General features: G+C 49.5%; 1 protein-coding gene across 3 annotated transcripts in view; it reads right to left on the reverse strand.

The window, feature by feature from the left end:
- Positions 1–322: 322 nt before the first annotated feature.
- The window catches only part of CRMP1 (collapsin response mediator protein 1), a 67902-nt gene continuing 54008 nt past the window's right edge, over positions 323–14216 (reverse strand). For all 3 annotated transcript variants that reach the window (XM_004269623.4, XM_012532939.3, XM_049709047.1), the window contains 4 exons: positions 13913–14083; positions 7962–8141; positions 5135–5300; positions 323–1319 (listed from right to left, as the gene is read on the reverse strand). In XM_004269623.4, the coding sequence (XP_004269671.2) occupies positions 1228–1319; positions 5135–5300; positions 7962–8141; positions 13913–14083 (609 nt within the window). In that variant the 3' untranslated portion in view covers positions 323–1227. The remainder of the gene's footprint in view (positions 1320–5134; positions 5301–7961; positions 8142–13912; positions 14084–14216) is intronic.

Raw genomic sequence — 14216 nt, forward strand, 5'->3', positions numbered from 1 at the left:
GAGGCAGTCTGACCCACATAACACACAGGAAGAGACAGCACACCAAGGAAATGCTGGGCAGGAGGGAAGGGACATGATGTGATTTCAACCTATTTCACAGAAGCCCTTGGCCAGCCATCGTCCTCTTCTCATCCTTGTTCTCATGACCTAACACTCCCCAAATCATGACTGGCTCCCTCTTCTCCCTTCTCCGCTCCCCCGGCTACCTAACAAGAGCGGGTCCTGTGGAAGCAAGCACCGCTGTCCCGTTACTACAAAGGGGAGCACAAAGCATGAGCATCTGAGCAGCCATCCCTTAAACGCAAACACCCCAGTCAGGGAGTGGGCCATTTATTTTCTTTATTTTTTCACAAGCTTTGAATTCAGAAATAAGAGTCACAATAAGTCAGTTGTTAAGTAAAAATGAGGGTGATTACAAAGGAAAACTATGTACAAAACTTTAAAAATCTGACGGCCTCGTCATCCACCTGGGAGGGACCAGGACATGGGCGCCGGGAGCAGCTGTGGCCACACCGTGGTCAGCCCTGAATGAGAGTGGGAGACCCCTTTCTGAGTGTGAACCTGGCTAGGCCTGCAGTCTGGAGCGGGATGGAAGGACACACACAGACCGGAAAGACGTCATGGCGAGTTACAGGTGCCACGGAGACCAGGGTTCCTGACACAGGACGAGAGTGATGCTTCTCTGGCGGTGGGGCGGGCTTCCTTCTCGTGTAGACCTGGGGGAGGAGACGATGAGGACACATCTTCCTGCTGTGAGTTTTGGAGCTGCCCCCGAGGGCTTGAGGTCTGGCCTTTGTGTCTATGTAGGGCCTCGGCTGTCTTCTGTCGGACGCACTCACAGACTCGCAGACATAACTTAGTAACATGCATCAACTATCCTAGAACAGCTACAGGGGTGCAAGGGAACCACTCAGAGAATCGTGGAGCCCGTGGCGTCAGAAGTGGGAGGGACAGTACAAGACGAGGCTGGAACCTGTGTTCACTAAGGAGGGGCCTGGAGACACCATGCTCTGAGGTGGACTCAGATGAACACACGACTGTGGGCAAGGGATTTCCAAGCAAACACACCACACTAGTACCACTTCTTCCTAAACCAAAAAGGAAAGAACATCATTCCATTTTCCCCCCATCAGTACCAAACGATACTGTGGGTTTCCAAACACTGACAGGGCAAGGGATGGACATCCTTCCCAGAATCCTTCACGCTTGCTCATCCACGAGTTGCCTTCACCCGAGGCTGGTGATGTTGGAGCGGCCACCAGGGGGCGCCACGATGCGGTGGCCGGTGCGCCGGGGGTTGTTGTCATCTATCTGGGCACCTGGAAGAGACAGAGCCAGTCACTCCAGCGAGATCTGCTGACACCAGCTCCATGTGCTGCTCCTGCGGGCTGGGTGCCCTCTCATGTCATGTCCCCCAGCCTCTGGGACGCCGAGCCCTCGTCTCAACACGCCTTCCTTCCTCACCATCCTTCAGTCCAGGCTGACCTCTGGGAAGGCTCCCTGACCTCCACGGGGTCCGTTGCTCCCTCTTCTATGCCCCCCAGGCCCCGGGGCCACCCTCCTGCAGCCCTGACCACGCTGTGCTCCTTCTTGTCTGGCTTCATGTTCTTGAGACGAGTGGGCAAACACTTATTGAGTGCCTACTGCGTGCAGACACAGACTTGGTGCTTTAACATATGCTGTCGAATTCAGGGCTCACAGCAACCCTATGAAGGGAGCGTTGTTTTAGCCCCAGTTTACAGATGAGGAATTTGAGGCCTGGGTCACGCATTTTAGGGGGCACCACTAGAGGGCAGGGAAGCCAGGATCGTAGCCCCACTGGTTTGTCCCCAAAGCCCCAGCTCCTACCACACACTCACAACAACACTTGGCAGTGTCCATTGTTCCCAGGGTGTTTTATGCGCTATGCACCGGAGCACACGTATGTGCATTTGTATATTGCGTGCATGCACGTGTGTATCTGTGCATGTGTGTGCATGCGTGCACGCTGTGTGTGAACACTTGGAGCTGGGTTTACCCACCCTGTTTGCAGTGGGCAGGTCTGCATGGGCGGGGGTGGGGGGCGGCCTTTTTTGTTTTAAATCTGCAAAGCCAGCCATCCACGCCAACCTCACGCATTCTCTTGCAGTTAAAGAAAGATTTAAAATTGGAGCACTAAGCTCAGTGCCTGGCGCTCAGTGAATATGTATTAAACGAAGACTGAATGACGGATAATGCTGGGAAGGAGGGATGTTGTGGAGACGGGTCCAGTCGGGAGACTTCACTTCCAGCACAAAGGGTGCCTGGAATTTGGGTAAGTTGGAATCAGACACTCCCCTCTCCCGGCCTCATTTCCTTTTCTGTAAAATAAAAGCCAACTCCGATCCACGGTATTGTGTACTCTATTGCCTCAAACCACAGGATCAATTTTAGGGCAAAGCAGGTGTAACAATGAGCACACGACAACAGGATTCACTGGATTCACCGTGAACCTCATTGATCGGAAGATGCTGGCCTGATACGAAGTTGGGATGGTCTACATTGAGAGCTCTGCTAGGCTGCCCGCTAGGGTCAGGCGCTGCCTCCCAGGGTACAATATGTGTACTGAACCAATGCCCGATATTCGATGTCTTGTTCCCAGGAACCAGGAGGTGGAAACTGGGTTATCCCCTCTCACCATCACTCCCAATGATTTCACCAAAGAGGAAATTTAAAATAAACACATGAAAAACGCTGACCCTCATAAGGAATCAAAGATTTACCAATTAAGACTTCAATGAAAATGACGACAAAAATAACTAGATGAGGTCTTTCTACCTCTGACTTTATACGATCTGTGTAAGCCACAACGAATTTGGTTTAGAGTACTGACTGATTTTCTCTCATTGTTTCATTGATAGACAGTGTGTCTTCCTAGACCCAGAAATCAGGCCAAGTGCTTAATATCTTTCTACCTCATAAGCATCTGTACCTTGCTTGGTTACATGCCAGGTACTTTGAAAATACCTGTTGTACAAAAGGACAGTACTTCAATAAACCATGCTATGTCTTTATGATGTAACCTCACTCAGATATTTAAAAGGACATCTGTGGGGCTTCCCTGGTGGCGCAGTGGTTGAGAATCTGCCTGCCAATGCAGGGGACACGGGTTCGAGCCCTGCTCTGGGAAGATCCCACATGCTGCAGAGCAACTAGGCCCGTGAGCCATGGCCGCTGAGCCTGCGCATCCGGAGCCTGTGCTCTGCAACGGGAGAGGCCACAGCAGTGAGAGGCCCGCACACCGCAATGAAGAGTGGCCCCCGCTCACCGCAACTAGAGAAAGCCCACGCACAGAAACAAAGACCCAACACAGCCAAAAATAAATAAATAAATAAATTAATTAATTAAAAGGACATCTGTGAAGTCCATCCTGATGTTTGAAAGTGTCTGTGCGGTTGGTATCCAATGGAGTCACCTGTGAAACTGCTGAGGGGCTGGTCAAAGGCAGTGCTGGGGCTTTAGAGAGAAGTGGGTGCTGAGCAGGGAGAAGAAGGATGGTTGGGGGACACTTCCTGCAGACTTTCCATTTCATTGTTTTTTTGTTGTTCTAAAAGGGAGGGAATGTCTCTCAGCATTTAATTGCAATCGTGAATTGCATAACATGAGACCAGAGATCCAGTGTGCAAACTCCCTGAGAGGTTGTGTGTTGTCACACACAGACAGTTTTCCAAGCATTGCAACCAATCCCTGTTCTGCTGACTGAGCATCAGAGGAAATATTCCAGTTGTGTTTAGGGTCCACCTGTGCAAAAATATTAGTTTTCTTTAGACACTGGATCACACGGTGTGGGAGAAACTCTTCCATGACAGGCTCAGGGAAAGTGAGATGGACTGGACTGGGGGACCCTCTGATTCATGCTCCCCACTGCGTAATCCCTGAACGGATGGTAGGTTGTCACCCCTGCAATTTAAACTAGTATTTCATCTTCTCTCTGCCCCTTTCATTCTCTCTTTTGCCAACTACATCGCCTTTTCTGTTTAAATGTCCTTCACTCCTGCTGGACCACAAGTCAGCCCGTTGAGAAAACTCAGCCCTGTTTTTTTTTTGTTTGTTTGTTTTTGCGGTACGTGGGCCTCTCACTGTTGTGGCCTCTCCCGTTGCAGAGCACAGGCTCCGGACGTGCAGGCTCAGTGGCCATGGCTCACGGGCCCAGCCGCTCCGTGGCATGTGGGATCTTCCCGGACCGGGGCACGAACCCATGTCCCCTGCATCGGCAGGCGGACTCTCAACCACTGCGCCACCAGGGAAGCCCTCAGCCCTGTTTTTACAGCCCATGAGCTAAGAATAGTTTTTTGCGTTTTTAAATGGTTCCATTTCAAATGGTCTTAGATATTGCCTCTTGGCTCACAAAGCTTAAAATTACTACCTGGCCTTTTAAGAAAAAGTTTGCTGACCTCTAGAATAGACTGAGCCTGCCCAGCTGTGTCTTATTCATCGCCGTATTCCTGGCACCTAGCACAGCATACAACTCATGCTAACACCTCAAATATTCGAAATTCCAAGGCAATGTCCCAACATGTGCACACCTGCCCTTGTGTGGCGATCTGATGAAACTGCAGACACATGGCCCAGGAGCCTTCAGAAAGTCTGAAGGAGCACGTGACTTTTGATTTTGTCTGCACACATTTGTTGAGCACCAAGTCCTGGCATTTTGACGCTGAATGTCTTAGAGCCTTAAGAATAACACCACTCTACACACAGGGCTGTTGTGAAGATGGAACAGTCATGAGTTATGAGAATGTGTGCTGTACTGCCATGGATGGCTGAAGACCCGACCCAGAACGTACATCCAGCAAAGGCAGCTACTCTGATTCCCCTCTCCACACTTAGCTTCATGGGTAAGAGTGTAAAATGTCCCCAAGAGTGTTAAGGAAGAGCATAAGGCCAATTTTCAGGCAGACTCTTCATAAATCAGGGTCAGGTATCTCTGTGCTGCTCCCTCTCTGCTCTCTGACCTCCCCCAGCCCTCTCTGCCCAACCCCGGGAGGGGAGGGGAACCCACACTCCCATCTTCGGCTCCTGATCGAGTGCCGGAGGCCGTGGATTCATTTCTCAGGAGTTCAGGGCTCCGGGAGCCGCTGTGGGGTGGGGAACCTTGGCCGCTGTAGTTTCGTACCTGATAAACTGAAGTTGGACTGGTGGAGGTTTCTGATTGGTGGAGGCTGGTGTTTGGAAGGCGAAGATTTGACAGAAGGAGCAGGGGTTGCATATTTGGGTGTGGCTGGCACCTCGTACACAGGACCGTCATACATGCCCCTGGGAACCCCCTGCAACCCAGAAACCTAAACAGAGGACAAGAAGAGCAACTGATTGACAAGATGCATGTACGCATTCCCGTGTGCAGGAGAGTGACCATGGTCTCCTCGGGGATACACACACGTATGCACAAACATGCACACATGTGCTCGTACACACACCACACAAGGCACCCGCTCACACACGTGCACAGGCATACATATATGCATGCGCACAAACATGCACACACACATACATATGCATGCACACCCCACACACTCCACATACACATAATTCACACATGTGCGTGCACACACATGCCTGCACACACTAATATGCAGAGTACACAATCACATGCATACACACAATTCATACATGTACGTGCACATACATGCCTGCATACACACCGTTTGATATACACACTAACGTATATAACACACACATCACACACACATACAATCCAACACACATTCATAAAAAGGCAAGTGCACACTCACATGCACACACACATATACATACACACACAAGCACAGACACATACACAGCTTCGTGCAGGAGGACTCCAAAGCTATTTCCAAGAGGAAAACACTTCCCTGACACCCTGACAAGGACTCGGGGACTGGTGGCATCAGGGGGTCGTCTTCATCGTGGATTTGGGGGCAGGGATTTTGGAAGGTGATCCCGCAAAGGAGGAGGGAGAGAAGAGGGAGAACACCCACCACAGGGAGAGAGAACGAGAAGGCCGCCTCTGAGGGCACCTGGCTCAGGGCTACTGCAGGGGGCAAACCTCCTGGACGGGACACAGCGCACAGCCTCCATCCCCGTGGGTGGAGAGTTGTCCTGGGAGAGAGAGCCATGAGGTAGAGAAGCCAAAAGCTACAGGGGCTCCGGTGGGAGGCTGGGAGCCTGCTGGTGAGCTCTGAGCCGGCCAGGGGAGTGTGGGCGTCCGTCCCAGGCCCTGGGAGACAGAGTGTGGCCAGGAACACGTGCAGGTTCCCACTGTGAGTCAGTGACAGTGCCCTGACCCCAGCTTCACGTCCCTCTTCCCCTGCACAGGTGACAGCGCCCGACCCCAGCCCTAGGCTCCCTCCTCTACAACAAAGGGGTCCTTTTTCAGCACCAATATCAAGGGCCCAGCACTGCTTGGTGATAACCCATCCTCCGCCCCCAGGAGCCCTGCTCCCCTGACGCCCTGGGACCTCATTGTCTCTGCCCCATCCCTCTCAATACCTGCTTCCTGCGCCTCTGGGCTTCCCTGGTTCCAGCCCGTTCCAGGCCTGTGTTCCTGCCCCCCAGTTCCCTTCAGTGACCTCTGAACTCAGCTTGGCCAGACATAGGTTCTGGGGCAGGGCCCGTCCCCCACCTGGCCTGGCCTCCATGCTCTGCCCTCAGGTATGCGGGGAGGGTGGCCCTGTGCCAGGGGACCTGTCCGCCTGGCCACTGCAGATCACGTCTTGGCATCGAGGTCAGGCATCCACCTCTCACAGATGCTGACTGTTAACCACAGACCTCAGGTTCAAACTGATTTAGAGGGAATGAAGCCAGCCAAGGTGTGTTTCTGCCCCCTTGGTGGGTGTCCCAAACAGGAGTTTACACGAGTCCCTTTGTCTTTCAGCCTGCTGTGGCCACATCGCTATCCCTGGCCATCTTTCGGATCTAACTTGCCAATTCTCCATGTCCATCATTTCCCCATCTGACGCATAACATCTGTGCAATTTGGTATCCTTGACCTGGGATGCTACACTTTAAGGCGTGGAGAGGGACAGTAAACAGACATAGAGCATTCTGATGGTTGGCCTGGGAGTCTGGGAATGCCAGGAGCCCTCTGGGCTCTTGCATCTAAATTGGAAGCACAGGAAGAGTGGGACCATACACAGGTGGGCACACATGCACACATATACAAACACATACAAACACATAAGCGAGCACAGGAGCACATACACACAGGAGCACCCCATGCATATACACATACACCCGTGCACATACACAAATAAAGCTGGGCTTTCTGGCAGACATGAGCCGTTTTAGTGCGGGAAGCAGGTTGTCATGGTGATGGGAGGGACCTAATTAGGGAAGATGATTGATCACAGATGGGAGTCTTTCTGAAGCACGAGCAAACTTCCTCCTCTGAACTGGACTGGGGACGGGACAGAGCCTGTGCCTACTCCATGCCCTTTGACCTCCTGAGTCCATGCTAAGACTCCTCAAGAAAAAGGGGGGAAGGAGGATGCAGAATGGAAGGGGAGCAAGGAGAAGGAGAAAAGAGGGCAGATTGAAGGGAGTCTAGAGGCAGTTCTGCCACCCCTCAAGTGGGCTAGGGAGGTTTATTTTTACCAAACGGTACTAAGGGCTTCAGAGCTCTCCCAGCTGTGTGATGCTGGGCAGTCCTGCACTGCCTTGAGCGCCAGGGTTCTGATCTACAGAAGGAAGGTCATGACACCTAAAAGAGGGGGTGGTGAAGACCCCCCCAGGATGATGCAGGATGTGCGTCCTGGCTGGTGTACTCCCAGGACTCCTCCCATCGCCCCACATGCACAGCCCTTTACAGTTGGCACATCCCTGGCACCTCGTCGGTCTCGTCTGGTCCTCACTCCAGCCTGAGACGCAGGCGGGTCACGTCCCAGCTCATCTGACACGTGAGGAAGGGGGGGCTCGTGCAGCTGTGACATTTGCTCGCTCTGTACACGACAGACCCTGGCTCCACATACCTTGTTCCTGATCCTGACGCGCTGGTAGAGGTACTCGGGGAAGGGCTTCCTCGGGATGAAGCGGCCTGCGCCCTTGTTGACGTTGATGCTGCCGTCCTCAAAGACGATCTTGCCCTGGCTGATGACCACCAGCGGGGAGCCGTGGCACTCCATGCCTTCGAAGATGTTGTACTCCACAGCCTGCACAGCGAGAACCACGGGCTTCTATCCAGCTTCCGGGGCTTTTCTCCGCATCAGCCCTGGCATCCTAATGGTGATCCTGCTACACATCCTATCACAGGCACTTTCCAATGCTTGCTCTGTCTGGAAAACACCTTTAGGACTGTGTAATGTTCCTGTGTACACTTTCATTTGCATAATCAGCCCCTCACTGTCGGGCGTTTACGTGGCTGGTGGTTTTATATAATCTAACTAATATCGTCTGGGGCATCGTGAAAGTGAATGGGGCTCCTGGAGTTAGGCAATGAAGCCCCTCTGACTATAACTGAACATTTTTGGTCTTCTTTTAAAAACATTTTCTTTCATTTTTCCTAAAACTAAATTACTGGGTCAAAGGATATGAGCTTTTGAAAGACTGCCAAATTATTTTCTGAAGGCATCGGACCAATTGACGCGACATGGGCAGCGGGGGAATATTTCGTAATTTCATGTCTATGAAATGACCTCCAGCACCAGGTAAGGTCATATTTATTTATTTACTCATTTGAAAGACAAAACATTTCCTAGAAAATATGCATTCCTTTCATTAGTCCTAAAGTGAATATAACTACCACCAGCCAAACTCTTTGATTATTCAAAAAGTAGGGTAAAAATACGGTAAAAATTCAAACGGTACAAAAGATATGTAACTTTTTTTTGCGGTACGCGGGCCTCTCACTGCTGTGGCCTCTCCCGTTGCGGATCACAGGCTCCGGACGCGCAGGCTCAACGGCCATGGCTCACGGGCCCAGCCGCTCCGCGGCATGTGGGATCTTCCCGGACCGGGGCATGAACCCGTGTCCTCTGCATCCGCAGGCGGACTCTCAACCACTGCGCCACCAGGGAAGCCCAAGATACGTAACTTTAAAAAGCAGGTCTCTCTTTGACCTCAGACCGAGATGTCTGCCCCACAGTGACCTTTCTGGAGCCCCATATATTTTCTGTGCGTGAGTAACTTTCTCATGTTCCAAGCGCTCTGGACAGTTTCACCTTTGTTTTTCTCCTTACCTCACAGAATGCTCCCCATCAGCGAATGTTCCCATGTCGTGGGTTAAAAATGTTTTGATATTCCTTAAACTGCTGCACTGGATTCCACCCCAGGGACATACTATCATTTACTCATCCAATTCTCAAGGACAAGCATGTGGGTCTTTGCCCTGCTTTTGCAAAATAAACACACTTGAGTGTCCACACCGGCACGTGTGAGTATCTTCGTAGATGTGGACTTTGGGCCAAAGCGTAAACAAATTTTAACTTTGACAGATTTGCCTTCCAAAAAAGGCAGCGCTGATTTCCATTCCCGACAAAACTCCATGAGTTTGTCGGCATGCTAGTCCCACCTCAGCTCCATCCTATTAAACCCCGGCATCTCAGACACTGGCACAAGTAAAAACAGCATCTCACTGCAGTGATTTGTATTTGAGATCAGATCTGTTTTTAAATGAATAGAAACCCTTTGTATATTTTTTCTTCTGTCACTGTGTTTCTGCACCCTGTTCTATTAGGTTCTTGGTATTTTCCTTAATGGTTTCTAAGGACATATTCAATGTTAAAAAATCTCTCCCTTTGTTTGTCCTGTGTATTGCCAATACTGTGTATTACCAAACTTCCCTGTCTGTCCTCTGCCTTTTGATCTCATAAAGTATTAATTATCATTTGCTGCAATGTAGAGGGGTTTTTTTTTCTTGGTTTAATTTGTATGTAGTCAGTGGTCAAACAGACCAATCTTCTCCTTTGTATTTTCTAGGTTTTGTGTCTTGCTCAGAAAGGTCTTCTCCCCTTCAAAATGATCATTTTAAAAAATGTGTTTTATTCTAGTCCTTTTATAACTTTATTTTATTTCAATCTTCAACCCATTTTGAATTAGTTTTGAATTAGTTTTGTGGTCAAGAGTACAGCAGCCGCCTAGCCCTATGAGCCGGGTATTCAAACACAATTGGTTGAATAACTGTCTGTGTAATTTTAACAGTCTCCTTTGTTGAAACCAAACTCTCATATATGCGGTCGGTCTATTGCCTGGCTCTCTTTTCTCTTCTGCTAATACCAATCTGCCTCAATCATTGTAGCTTTATAATATGCTTTAATAACTGGGATGATTAGCGCTCTCTTTAGTTTTCGTTTTCTTAGAAATGTTTTGGCTATTCTCAAATTGTCTATCTAGGAACTCTGTTTTTCTAGTTAAAAAACAATTCCATTCCATTTTCTGATGCGATGACTTCAACTTTATAAATTAGAAAGAACTGATATTTTTACTCTGTTGAATGTTTTTAGCATAAAAGGACTTGCGCTTATGGAACTCTTTAGTTTTGATTGTTATTAGAAACAGGGTTTTGATTTCCATTCTGTTTTTCAAAGTGCTCTTTAATTATCTCATAGAAAAGGTATCAATTCTTTATATTGATTTGGAATCAGCTGATGGATTCTCTTATTGTTTTTGATGGTTTTTAGGTGCGTACTCAGGGCTTCGATGCTGATTTTTTACAAACAGCTGCTAATACCATGCTTTAGACTCTTTGTGGCCGCTGCCTCCCAGGCCCCAGGCAGAAGATCTGTTTTCAGTTTTAACATCTGCTCATCTAGCACTTCCTGAGTCACCCTGAAGTGACCCCGCTAGGCAGTAATTTACAATTTTGCTGAAGCCCAAGTGTCCACTGTAAATACTGAAAGGCAGTACAAGAAGCAAATCACCTACCTCGCAGTCAAAACTAGACAACTGCCCCTCATTCAGCCCAGCATGGTCTGTTAGTTGTCTTCTTAGAGGAAGGACACATTACACGCCACAGTGGCATTCCTCAATTGGGGAATTCTTATGAGGCTCAGCTTATACTACCCACACATGTCACATTCTACATTTCACAACTACATGGAGTTTTTGGCTGTTGTTGTTTGTTTAATTTTTCTATTTCTGTCCACACCGCATGGCTTGTGGGATCTCAGTTCCCCGACCAGGGTCCTACCAGGGATCGAACCCGCACCCTTGGCAGTGAGAGCACAGAGTCCTAACCACTGGACTGCCAGGGAAGTCCCACAACCACATAGAGTTTTAAAAGCGAATTGTTTCTTGCGTCTCCCTCCCACCCTCCCTATCCCACGGGGATATATGTACATGTATAGCTGATTCACTTTGTTATAAAGCAGAAACTAACACACCATTGTAAAGCAATTATACTCCAATAAAAATGTAAAAAAAAATAAATAAAAGCTAATTGGTTTATTTCTAAAGGTACTTACGAACAATGTAAAAACTCAAATAATACAAAAGACTATGATTTAAAAAACTGTTGTGTCTCCCATCCTGGAGCCCCAGTTCCCCAGTACCTCTCCCAGGAAGCAACTACTGTTCCTCAGTCTTTTATGTCCTATAAAAGATAGCCTGGGGCTTCCCTGGTGGCACAGGGGTTGAGAGTCCGCCTGCTGATGCAGGGGACGCGGGTTCGTGCCCCGGTCCGGGAAGATCCCACATGCCGCGGAGCGGCTGGGCCCGTGAGCCATGGCCGCTGAGCCTGCGCATCCGGAGCCTGTGCTCCGCAACGGGAGAGGCCATAACAGCGAGAGGCCCGCGTACCACAAAAAAAAAAAAAAACAAAAAAAAAACTGAAAAAATAAAACCAACCTCTAAGACAGCATTTTTCGATCCACGTTCTGAAAAACATTTGTTTCTTGTACTATGTGAATTGCATTGCTTTAAACAGAGAAAATGGAACAGAAAAAATGCTGTGGCCAACTGGTCTCATGGCATCCTGAATTGTCCTCTTCTTATTATGAAAATAATTCAAATCTGGCTTGGGACAGAGAGGGCACGCTTTTCAAGTATAACGAATCTGAAACATTCCTTCTCACATGGGTAATCTCAGGTCTGTGACTTATTATTATAGGTTCAATTGTCCCCAAAAAGGTATGTTGAAGTCTTCACCCCCAGTACTTCAGAATGTGACTGTATTTGGAAATAGGGTCATTGCAGATGTAATTAGTTAAGATGAGGTCACACTGGGGTAGAGTGGGCGCTAAATCCAATGACTGGTGTCCTTATAAGATGATAAGACATAGGGAGACAGCCAGAGATCGGAGTGACGCATCTACAGACCAAGGATGGCCAGCGACACCAAAAGCCAGGAGAAGGGCATGGAACAGATTCTCTCCAAGAGCCTTCAGGGGAGCCCGGCCCTGCGGACATCTTGATTTCAGACTTCAGGCCTCCGGAACTGTGAGAAAGTCAATTTCTGTTGTTTCAAGCCACCAGTTTGTGGTACTTTGTGACAGCAGCCCCAGGAGACTCATACATGTATCCTCTCTCTGTCCATTTTCTTACTTATTCATAAATAATAACATACCTAAGTTAGAAGGTTATTGTATTAAGTGAGATGATGTGTGGAAAATGTAAGCACAGAGTAACTACAAGATAATATTTGATAATATTTGGAATTTGATAACAATTGGAACCCCTGCTCCTTGACCCAGTGTCCTCTTCTTCCCTGGACCACAACGGCCTTGTGAGCTGACACCACTGGGGGGCAGCGTGCCTCTCCTGCCTTCCCAGAGCCCACCTGGTCTGTGCACATCACCGCGTCCATAGTAATTAAAACGGAGTCGTGTGTCTGCTGGGCGGTGAGTGTGGAGAACAGCATACACCTTTCTCCAGGGGAGGCTACCTCAGGCTCATTTCCTCCTGACCTGTCCCCAGGGAGGGGGGTGAGGGAAGCCAGCCTGTCATCAGGGAGCTCTGGTTATGTTAAGAATGACCACTGGTTGATAAGCTGGACAGACCTCTCTGTCCCCAGGCCATGGGTCTTGTGGCCGAGGGGGACCTGGGGGCCACACTCATGAGCTGCTACAAGTGGTCCTTGTCACTTTCTCTTGAGGCTTCCTTGTGCCTGGTGTTCTGTCCCCATGCACGTGGTCTCGCCCCTCACCAGCAAGTGACCACTGGGCTGGGGAATGGCAGCCGAGGGGGGTGAGGACTCCCATCGCAGACTGATGCTGTGTGCACATGCTCTGCCTCCCAGCCCACGCCCTGTAACAGACTTTGGTGAACCAGGGACCAGGCTGAGGACTCTGTGTCTTGTGAGTGTGAACATTGATCTGGACCCAAGACTGCTGCTGACCATGCAGAGTGGGTCTGAAGCAAGCACTCAGGGAGGGAAAGATGTCCTGTGTCTCTCTGCATCCTTAGAGGTTTGATGGATGAGTGAAGAAATCAAGGGCATGTAAGACACGAAGGGCAGAGAAAACCCACACCCATAAGCTTGGGGCTTGGAGCCCGGGAGAGTGTGCACGAGTCAGTCCAATCCTTTCCTTTGATGACTGCGAGCCCGGCCCCAAACTGAAGTGGGTTTCTGATATAGCAGATCAGACCCTCTCCAGCTTGATAGGTAAATTGGAGAAAGAATCTTGGACCTTATGCGTCCCCTCTCTGAGCCTGATGGCTTGCTCCATGGAATTAGGAGCAGAGTCAGCTGTTTAAGAATGCATGCATCTGTACACAGGAGCCCCAGAGAGAGAGAGAGAGAGAGAGCGAGAGAGAGAGAGACGTGGGAGAGACACATGCAAGAACAGCTTAGTTGAGCCTGCTCCAAACCCTTCTCCCAATCTCTCCAACTGGAGGAGAAATCTGAAAGACCGAGTCATGCCAGATATCAGATTACATTCTAGTTGGAAAATTTGTTAAGTCATTTTTAACCAGAGGCTTCTAAAATGATTGCAGAGCAAGAATTGCTCACCCAAGCCAGGAGTGTCACTGATAAACCAGGACTTACCGACTTGTGACTCTTGGCCGTTATGGTCTTCACCTTGTCAGGGTCCCAGATGACCACGTCGGCGTCTGAGCCCACGGCAATCCGCCCTTTTCTGGGGTACAGGTTAAAGATCTTGGCTGCATTCGTGCTGGTAACAGCAACAAACTGGTTCTCATCCATCTTGCCAGTAGCCTGAAGACAAGATCCATTGGTGAAAAGAGCATCTCATAACAGGACCAGAAGGGGCAGACAGGCACAGATCGAAACCAGCCAACAGGAGTCCTTACAAGGACTCTGGAGTTTTCTCCTCTCCCTGCTGAAACCA

This window comes from Orcinus orca, chromosome 4 (assembly GCF_937001465.1).
Source record: "Orcinus orca chromosome 4, mOrcOrc1.1, whole genome shotgun sequence".
NCBI lineage: Eukaryota > Metazoa > Chordata > Mammalia > Artiodactyla > Delphinidae > Orcinus > Orcinus orca.